This window comes from Hemitrygon akajei, chromosome 3 (assembly GCF_048418815.1).
Source record: "Hemitrygon akajei chromosome 3, sHemAka1.3, whole genome shotgun sequence".
Taxonomy (NCBI): domain Eukaryota; kingdom Metazoa; phylum Chordata; class Chondrichthyes; order Myliobatiformes; family Dasyatidae; genus Hemitrygon; species Hemitrygon akajei.
Genome location: NC_133126.1, coordinates 187,267,762 through 187,278,861, shown reverse-complemented (window position 1 = coordinate 187,278,861; position 11,100 = coordinate 187,267,762). Strand labels below are relative to the sequence as shown.

At 37.4% G+C, this 11,100-nt stretch overlaps 1 protein-coding gene across 3 annotated transcripts in view; it reads right to left on the bottom strand.

Annotated features, from left to right (window-relative positions):
- Positions 1-724: 724 nt before the first annotated feature.
- LOC140725740 (thioredoxin reductase-like selenoprotein T) overlaps positions 725-11,100 on the bottom strand; it is a 32,311-nt gene continuing 21,935 nt past the window's right edge. For 2 of the 3 annotated variants that reach the window (XM_073041591.1, XM_073041592.1), the window contains exons 4-6: positions 5,923-6,010; positions 3,723-3,877; positions 725-1,881 (exon numbers count right to left, since the gene is read on the bottom strand). In XM_073041591.1, the coding sequence (XP_072897692.1) occupies positions 3,753-3,877; positions 5,923-6,010 (213 nt within the window). In that variant the 3' untranslated portion in view covers positions 725-1,881; positions 3,723-3,752. Of the gene's footprint in view, positions 1,882-3,680; positions 3,878-5,922; positions 6,011-11,100 lie in introns of all 3 variants that reach the window. The other variant, XR_012098454.1, reaches the window with a different exon arrangement.

Sequence of the window (11,100 nt, the reverse complement as noted above, 5' to 3'; positions counted from 1 at the left end):
CTTTGTGCTGTGTGTGACTATGGTACTGCGCTTTTTTGGTTGGCTGTATTCATGTATAGTTGAATGATAATTAAACCTGAACTGGAAATATTGAAAAGCCTCGATAAGAGTAGATGTTTCTAGAGTGGGGAAGTCCAAGACCAGAAAGCACGCCTCAGGAGAGGGATATCCTTTCAGAACAGGGAGGAGGAGTTTTTTTAGCCAGAGGCTGGTGAAACTGTGTAATTCATTGCCACAGATGGTTGTGGATGCCAAGTCAAGGGGGAAATTTAAAGCAGAGATTGACAGGTTCTTTATTAGTCAGGGTATCAAAGATTATGGAAAGAAGGTAGAAGAATAGGATTGAGAGAGAGAGATAATAAATCAGCTATGATGTAATGGTGGGCCAGACTCTATTGGCTGAACAGCCCAATTCTGCTCCTATACCTTATGGAAGTATTGTGTAGCAAGTATTTGTTTTTTTTTTCTTTCAGTACATTGAAATGTAACTGATTTAACTATGAAAAATAATGATATGCTTTATGATGCTTCTATTTGCAACATCCTATTAATTGCTCCCTTTCACCACTTCCTCCACCACACCCCTGCCTTAAAAAAAAACAATGGCGTGAGGTTACTAGAATTAACTGTGTTGCCAGAAATTGTGCCTTGGACTGGTGAGCTTTCTATCCATTATCCTGGGAAGAGAAGAAAGGGTGTGATGAGTAATGATTCACTCGTCTGATTTGATAAATATCTATTTAATAGAGCAGGCTCACAGAGACCTTTGCAGTTAGACAGTTATCAGGATTATTAGAGATATTTAACCAGGCTGTATGCATCACCTCAAAAGTTACCACAGTGCATCCTTCAAGGTATGTAAATGTCTCAATTTCCACCAAAACATAGAACACAAATCAGGTCAAAAAAGAAAGAAATATGAATGGTTAACAAAAAAGTTACCCTACAAATAATCAAACAATAATCCTAAAATTTGGCAGTAACATGAATTTGACCAAAAACATTATTTCAAATTAAACTTGACCATGTGAGAACTCTCCCTCTCCCATCACCCCTTCTAATGAATTCAGTGTCCACTTTATAATTAAAGGCTATCAAAGGTTTATTATCTAATCAGGTTTGAGGAACCAGTGCTCCTTCAGGACCCTCCCCCTCCATCTTTTTAAACTTTTGCTTCAACATTCATCACTTAGTAATTGCATTCTGACATATTAGCATTTTGATTATAACTGAAGGCAGTTTTAACTAACTTTCAGGGAAAACTTCCTACCCAGCTGGTTATATCCGCTAAACCAATGATATTGTACTCTCCAAGTTAAGCTTCATATTGCCATAAACTTGAAAGTGTGAGGATAGGGAGAAAAAAAATTTTATTTGTTGGCAAATATTTCAGTGTATGGTTCCAATTTAACAACATTAGTACGGAGTACTAATGCTAAATTTTCGACTTCTACATGAGCGCAAATAGATTTTTATGAAGGTTTCAGGTTAAAAATGTACCCACAATTAAATTATAATATATTTCTAAAGTACAATATCAAACAAAATTTATAGTATATCACTCATTTAAAAACACAAAATAACTATACTGTTATTTGTCACTTGTCATTTCTTGAAATGCCTCCACAAAGTCATATTAAATTACATATAAAAAAAACTATGTTCATATTACAATCTGATATATGTGCAGTACACTACAGGGTGAACAGAATCAGTTGTAGCAGAGCATTGAAGTCTTTTCCATTGTTAAGAGGAATTTTCAAAGGTTCGGTAGGTCTGATGTGGGGAACATCCAGTCTGCACAAACAGTCAGTGCTGCTTTAAGCGCAGTCCTTCATAGTCATCAGTCTTACCATTCTCAGAAAATATCCTCTCAAATACCTGCAAGATAAAAAAAAAATATTAGGATTCTCCACTTGACAGTTTTGGCATGCAAGCTTATACAACCAACTGCATGTCAACATACAAAAGTACAAAAATTATATAGATACATTACTCGTCAATGCTACCGTCCAGTGTTTATAGAACATAGAATAGTACAGCACATTACAGGCCCTTCGGCCCACAATGTTGTGCCGACCTTCAAACCCTGCCTCCCATATAACCCCCCACCTTAAATTCCTCCATATACCTGTCTAGTAGTCTCTTAAACTTCACTAGTGTATCTGCCTCCACCACTGACTCAGGCATTCCATGCACAAACCACTCTGAGTAAAAAACCTTCCTCTAATATCCCCCTTGAACTACCCACCCCTTACTTTAAAGCCATGTCCTCTTGTATTGAGCAGTAGTGCCCTGGGGAAAAGGTGCTGGCTGTTCACTCTATCTATTCCTCTTAATATCCTGTATACTTCTATCATGTCTCCTCTCATCCTCCTCCTCTCCAAACAGTAAAGCCCTAACTCCCTTAATCTCTGATCATAATGCCTACTCTCTAAACCAGGCAGCATCCTGGTAAATCTCCTCTGTACCCTTTCCAATGCTTCCACATCCTTCCTATAGTGAGGTGACCAGAACTGGACAGAGTACTCCAAGTGTGGCCTAACCAGAGTTTTATAGAGCTCCATCATTATAGAGTTTGCTCGGTGCAAGACAAGTTAGATGCATTAATCTACAGACTGCTGAGAACTGCTTGTTCTTGCCCATACAGCTACGCACTATCAATTTACATGGCATGTCAGTCAGGGACTTGGGCTACATATATTTTTGCATGACTGAATGGTTACTATTATGCCTATGTATACTGCCTTGTTCTGCGTATGATTGTTGGCACAGTGTTTTGCACTTAGCTCTGGAGGAACACTGTTTTGTTTGGCTGAATTTGTGTATTCATGAATGGTTGAATATTAATTAAACTTGAATTACACATTTCCATTAAATAAGGTATAAAGAATGTGATTATTCATTCATATTGATCACATCACATACAAATCAAATGACATTTGAGCTCATCTAGTAAACACACCTTTTGATTTGAAGCTGTAAGGATCAACACAAGATATAATCCTCATTCAGTCTGATTCATAAGTCTGCTTTTGATACACTCAAAAACCTGTGCTAAGTCATTACAAATTTCTATGCTAATCCAAAAACCAAATACTGCAGATGATGAATACCCAAAAGTGAAATGGTAAATGCTGAAAATCCAAAACTAAAAAAAAAAGAAAATTATGGGAATACTCAGCAGATCAGAACAAACCTGTGGGAAAGAAACAGCAAATTTTTCAGGCTGAAGACCCATTATTAGAACTAAGGTCTGACCCCCTATTTCCCAAATGCTTTCTTTTTATTCTTTATCCGGAATGTTCCTATATCCAAGAATAACAAAAGTAAATACATATTTCAAAGCTGTTGTATGTTGCAAAGAAAATTGAGGAAAACTAAAATTATAAATAAAACACTCCTAAGGAATGTCTAGTAACTGGATTACAAGAAGAAAACCATAAGGCACAGGCGCAGAATTAGACCACTCAGCCTATCGAGTCTGCTCTGCCAACTATCATGGCTGATTTATTATCCCTTTCAACCCCATTCCCCTGCCTTCTCCTAGTAACCTTGGACACCGTTACTAATCAAGAAGCTTTCAACCTCACTTTAAGTATATCCAATGACTTGGCATCCACAGCTATCTGTGGCAATGACTTCCACAGATTCTCCACCCTCTGACTAAAGAAACTTACTCAAATATACTTGAGGAAGATGTTTCTGAAAGAATCACTCACGGAAAAGCCTTGCCAATGCTGGAGATTTAGCTAAGACCGATGAAGTGGGATTGAATCCATGTGTACATTGAGCTTCATTTCATTGTCGAGAATCTGCACAAGTTGCTGCATGGATGGAAGATGGCCAGATTCTAGCTTGGACCACACTGGAACATCTGAAAATTAAAATAAAATGTAATTACCCAACACTTTGGACAGGGTGTTAGGAAGTACAATTTCAGAAATGTCAGCAACAATTTCTAATTAATGCCAAACAGAACAAAGAACTCCAATAGCCAAAATAATCCTTTAAACAAAGAAACGATAAAATAATAAATAAGTTTCACTAAATTTATTTCAAGTAACTGAATTGGAGGACTACTGTATCTCTGATAAGCATTATGTTAAACTACAAAAGTAATGAACAATAACAATTCAGACAGGAAGCATTTACTAGGGGTTTGGATCCACTATCACTTGGTATATACTAGTTCAAATAATTCGGCATTCATTATGCAACAAAGCAAGTCTCAGCAAAAATTAATGTAGTTGAATACTCATACAATATTCATGACACATTAAAAAGCATAATACAATGAGTGGCCACTTTATTTAGTACTTCTTGTACCTAATAAGGTGGCCATTGAATGTATGTCCGTGGTCTTCTGCTGCTGTAGTCTATCTACTTCAAGGTTTTGATGTATTGTGTGTTCAGAGATGTTCCTCTGCACACCACTGTTGTAAAGTGTGGTTATGAGTTAGTGTCACCTTCCTATCAGTTTGAACCAGTCTGGCCATTGTCCTCTGACCTCTCTCATTTACAAGGCATTTTTGAACAAAAAACTGCCGCTTACTGAATGATTTTTGTTTTTCACACCATTCTCGGTAAACTCTAGAGAGTGTTGGGCATGAAAATCCCAAGTTATTAGAAGTTTCTGAGATACTCAAACCACCTCGCCTGGCACCAACAATCACTCCATGGTCAAAATCACTGAGGTCACATTTCTTCCACATTCTGATATTTGGTCTGAACAAACGAACCTTTTTTATGCACTGAGTTTCTGCCACATGATTAGCTGATTAGATATTTGCATTAACAAGTATACTGATGTACCTAATAAAGTGGCCACTAAATGTATAGGCAATAAAACTGATATTTACTTGATCTATGGGTCTTTCTCCTCTGATCTCTCATTAATGAGGTTTTTTGCCCACAGAATTGCCACTAATTGGATGTTTTTCCCCCAGACCATTCTCTGTATGTAAAGTCGAGACTGTTTTGTGTGAAAATCCCAGGAGATCACAAGTTTCTGAGATACTCAAGCCACCAACAATCAAAGTCACTTAGATCATACTTTTTTCTCCATTCTGATGTTTGGTCTGAAACATGTCTGCAAGCTTTAATGCATTCAGTTGCTGCCACATGATTGGGTGATTAGATATTTGCATAACAAGGTGTACATAATAAAGTGGCCTCTGTGTGTATTCTTCCAATCAGCACAGTGGAAACTTAGAAGGGGAAAAGAATAGTATGGGGATAATGGCCTGGAACTTGCTGCCAATGAAGTAAAGAAAATGCAACTGATCAAAGATTTCAAAAGGAAACTAAATTATGCATTTGAAGGAAATTAACTCAGCAGAACAAAGTGGATAAAGAAGGGAATGAGTTTGATTTAATTACCCCAGGGAGAACCAGCACAGACTCAATGAGCTGGATGGCTTCTTGAGTGTTATTATGTCTATGAATATACACGAGATTTGCAAATCACAAATTGTAAAAGGGTTATTAAGATAAAACAAAGAATAGGAAGAATGAATTGAAAACAGAGAGCTAACATTAATTCTTTGGGAACCACTTATGATCTGTATCTAAATCCACCCACTTCATTCTGTTCAAATGATTAAAAGAAAGAAAAAGCCAATTGAACAAAAAAGTAAAACTCCTTTAGAACAGGTCAAAATTCTGCTCGAAAATTCCAATTGTTTTGCTCCTCTCCATCTCCACTACCAAAACCAGTCCTAGAACTTAAATACAAATCAAAAAATATTTGATCTATTAGTGATTCCTACAATTCTAAGCTGTGTAAATGTTGGCCTATTTCACAGGCCTTGTTCATAGATGGTCTGCAATTATGAACGATTTCTTGACATTTGTTTTACTTTAAATGAGAGCTCAAACACAATTGTAGTCAACAAAGGGAGAGTCAATCTCGTGACTTACCATTTAATGTAATCTCAAATGCACCAGTGGACATACACTGATTTTCAATCATGTTACTAAGGAAGAACACCATCATGCATGCATAGATCTAAGTAAGAAAATAAAACTGCAGTCAGTCTTAGTGCAATGGTCTAATTACTTCATTTCCCGCATACAAGCATCCCCCATACAAGCATCTCAGTAACACCTTTCATCATCAATGGATAAAGCTCAAACTGAGTCAGGTTTAAAATAGATTAACAATGCAGCTAATGGTGATTTCTTAGGTTGAATAATAAAATACAAATCAAGATATGAATTGTAATAGCAAACGACCAGTAAGAAAGGTCAAAAAGCTTGTAAAGTGATCAGGACCCGCTGGGGAAAAGCATCTAACAAGTGGCAGATGGAATTTAATGCAGAAGTGTGAGGTGTTGCACTTTGGCAGGACAAACCAAAGCAGGATTTACACAGTGAACAGTAAGGCACAGTAGTGTGGTAGAGCAAAAGGACCTGGAAATACAGGTCCACAATTCCTTGAAAGTGGCACAGGTAGATAATGTTGTAAATACAGCTTTTGCACATCAGCCTTCGCGAATTAGGGTATTGAATACAGCAGCTGGGATGTTACGCTGAAGTTCTATAAGACATTGGTGAGCCTTCTGGAGTATTATGTGCAGTTCTGGTCACCTATCTATCAATAAGATTGAAAGAGTACAGAGAAAATTTACTGTATAGGAATGTTATCAGGACTTGAAGACCCGAGTTATAGGGAAAAGTGAGTAGGTTAGGACTATAATCCCTGGAGTGAAGACTGAGGGAGAATCTTATAGAAATATACAAAATTATGAGGAATATTGATAGGGTGAATGCATGCATTCTTTTTCTCCTCAGGGTGAGTGGGACTAGAACCGGAGGTCAGAAGCTTAGGGTTAAAGGTAAAATATTTAAGGAGAATCTGGACTTCCGGTAAGATGGCGATTGTTTAGTTGCTCCGAACTTTTGCTCCGTTATTCTTCTTACCCTTGCACTATGTGTCTCCCTTCTTAAACCTTAGTTAGGTATTTTATTCCTTCTCTTCTACCTGCCTGCGAACATATCTATCTTATAATGGCTACCAAAAGTACTAAAACCGGGAAAAAGGAAACTTCTAAGGCTTCGCCGGCTGACATTCTCGCTGTTCTGGAACAACATCGACAAGATACTTTAATGGATTTTAGAACTCAATTTAGAACTTCTTTCAACCAGCTGAGTGTCAAACTGGATCAGATTAATGCTAGAGTGGATGATCATGCTGAACATTTATCTCGCATTGACGTAACTTCTGAAGATTTAAAACGCCGTGTTCAATATCTTGAAACTCTCTGCTCCAACCTAGAGGAGAAGAATAGCAAACTTTTTTCCAAAATGGTGGATCTTGAAAATCGGAGCAGACGTTGCAATCTACGAATTCTTGGTTTGCCAGAGGCCACTGAAAAGGGCTCTCCCGTTGAATTTTTTTCCAAGTTTCTCTGTGAGATTTTCGGGAAAGAATTTTTTCCGACTCCACCTGAGCTTGAAAGGGCACACAGGATCTATGTTCCTCGAGCAATTCTGGGTTCCCGCCCACGGCCGATTATTTTATGCTTTCATCAATACCAGGTGAACAACCGTTTGATGATTGAGGCACGCCGCAGAGGTACTTTTGCCTTTCAAAATACGGTCATTCGTTTTGTGGAGGATTTTGCCCCCCAGGTTCTGAAGATGCGTGCTGAGTTTAAAGGTGTAATGAAAGTGCTTTTTGATCGTGGTTTCTCTCCAAAATCCAGCCGACCTTCGAATTACGCTTACTACTGGAGATTATAAGTGGTTTAAATCAGTGAAGGAGGCTGAGGCATTTGTTGGAAGTCTTCCGGCCACCTCGTCTTCTTCGGATCCGGCCTGACCTTCTAAAATGGTTGATAAGTACTTCTCGAAGTAAAACTATTTTTTCCGAACTCAGACTTCACTTGAATAATTCAGTCATTATCTATTGAAACTCTAAGGCAGGGGTGTCAAACTCATTTTAGGTCACGGGCCGTATTGAGCAAAATGCAGCTTCATGCGGGCCGGATCAGTCGGACGCGTGCGAACGCAGCTTTCGTTACCTCGTTTTTTCAGCCTGCTCTCATGTGTCTCAGTCTCTGCTATAACTACAAAGCGTTTCACTTTACAAATTCCGTTTCTTATGAAGAAGACTGCCGAGCAAGACTGCCGAATAAACACTAAAAACCCTGAAAACCTGGTACCTGAATAAACTCAGCATTAGCCTTATCATACGCCATAGGCGCTTCGATTACTGGGGCCAGCTTTAATAGTAATTAGATATTATCTCGTGGGCCAAAGATAATTCCACAGCGGGCCGGATTTGGCCCGCGGGCCTTGAGTTTGACATATATGCTCTAAGGGCTATAGTCAATCTCTCCCTGGACTTGGTGCGTTTTTTCTAAATAGATCATTTAAGTTTAATGTTTCCCTGCGAACTTTTAGATCTTACCTGTGTAATCTATTTTATTTTTGTATAACCTTATCTATAGAGAACTACAATTGTCTTTAACTTGTTTTGGAGGTTTGAAGTTTTTATTGAAGGCCTCCCTGTTGGTTGATTCATAGTTTAAGTTTTGCTTTTTTTTCTGTAAATGGTCGATAAGGACTCTCTTTGAATTTTATAATTTCCCCCTTTTCTCCCTCTTTTTCTTTTATAATTTTTCGCGGGTAGGTTAGTTTCAGTTTTCTTCTGATTTCCTTTGTATTAAGTTTTATACTTCTGTTGAAGTTGTTCCTATTTATAATTCTGTTTTCTAGTGCATAAATTAGTTATTATTTACTATATTATTTATACAGAACTTTTGTTAATGACACAGAACTGGAAGTCATACTTGGGTTAATTTTTTTTGGTACAGCTAGCTGCTTTTTTAGGTAGCCATCTAATTTTGGGTTGGGGGGGGTTCTCCAGTTCCAACACTACTCACTGTTTCTTTTGTTTTCCTTTGTTATTCAGGACATGTCTCTGTTTTGATTCTACGGATGTATGTTTACATTTTTGCTCCCAGTCTGTTATTGTACTGCTTGATTTTTTATATGCCTGCTACCTTCTATGCACTAACAATTGATAATGGTTAATTCACTTAAATTTGTGAGCTGGAATGTAAAGGGATTGAATCATCCTGTTAAAAGAAGGAAGGTCTTCTCGCATATTAAACAACTCAAAGCTGACATTGCTTTCCTTCAAGAAACTCATATTCGTAGTTTTGATAATTCTCGGCTTCTGTCAAGGTGGGCGGGTCAGCATTTTCATTCATCCTTTGCTGCCAAAGCTAGGGGGGTCTCCATCCTTATTAATTCAAATATTCCTTTGAACTCCATAATAAGATATCTGATACAAATGGCCGTTTTATTATTGTTTCTGGTAAATTATACAATACTAAAGTTGTACTAGCAAACCTGTATGCTCCCAATTTTGATGACGTTAATTTTTTTGAACGTTTTTTCTCCTCGCTACCAGATTTAAACTCATACTCTCTTATACTGGGTGGTGATTTCAATTGTTGGTTAGATCCTAATTTGGATCGATTGTCCTCTGTTACTAACTACTTACTAAATCTGCCTTAGCTATTCACTCTTTTCTCTCTAATTATGGTATCTCTGATATATGGCGTTTCCTCCATCCCACTGTGAGAGACTATTCTTTTTTTTCACATGTTCACCATACCTTTACTAGAATTGACTACTTTTTACTCGATAATCAACTTATTCCATTTGTCTATTCTTGTGACTATCAGAGTATACTGATTTCTGACCATGCCCCAATTACTTTGTCTTTAAATTTTCCTGGTCTCCCTCAGAGGAATAAACACTGGCGTTTTGACTCGACTTTATTATCGGATGATGATTTTCTAAAATTTATTAAGGATCAGATAACCTTTTATTTTAACACCAATACATCATCTGAAATGTCATCCCAGATTGTCTGGGATGCCATGAAAGCATACTTGAGGGGTCAAATAATCTCCTATACAGCAAATCTTAATAGAAAGTCCTGTGCAGATCGATTAGACATCATTAATCAGATTAAAGAATTGGATCAACTGTATGCTCAAACTAAGAATCCTGAATTATACAAGAAGCGTGTAGAACTTCAAACTAAATTTAATCTTCTGTCTACTCAACCTGTCGAACGCCAACTTCTTGAAAGTAAGAGTCGCTTCTATATTCATGGTGACAAATCTGGTAAATTTCTAGCCAATCAGCTGAGACATTCCAAAGCCAAACAACATATTACAAAGATCCGGAAGGAGAATGGAGACTTTATGTCGGATCATTTGGAAATCAATGACACTTTTAAAAATTTCTATTCTCGACTTTATTCCTCTGAATCTTTGAATGACAATATCTCTGTTGATCACTTTTTAAATAATCTGAATATTACTTCGCTTTCATCTGATTTTAAAGCCAAACTTAATGCACCTATATCATCAGAAGAAATATCTTTTGCAATTTCTGCATTGTCTTCAGGGAAATCTCCTGGACCTGATGGGTTCCCCGTAGAATTTTATAAATCATTCTCTTCACTTCTTTCCCCTCAGTTATTCTCAGTATTATCTGACTCGTTTAATTACGGTAAATTGCCACCCTCTTTTAATGAGGCATCTATTATTCTTTTATTAAAAAAGGGTAAAGACCCAACAGAGTGTTCCTCGTATAGGCCGATTTCTTTGCTTAATGTTGATGTTAAAATCTTGGCCAAAGTTTTGGCCTATAGATTAGAAACTGTTATTCCCTCTATTATTTCTGATGATCAAACTGGTTTTATTAAAAACTGTCTTCCTTTTTTTAACATTCGGCGTTTATTTAACATTTTATATTCACCTCCAACTGGGATTCCTGAAAGTGTTATTTCCCTCGATGCGGAGAAAGCATTTGATCGTATAGAGTGGAACTACCTTTTTGCAGTTTTAGAAAAATTTGACTTCGGTCAAAGTTTTATCTCTTGGATCAAATTGCTGTATTTGTGTCCTACTGCCTCTGTCTTGACTAATTTTCAGAAATCCCAGTTATTTAACCTCAAACGTGGCACCCGCCGGGGATGCCCTTTAAGTCCCTTTCTCTTTGATTTGGCTATACAACCTTTGGCGATAGCATTTCAAAATTGTCCTGAATTGACCGGGATTTGGAGAGGGG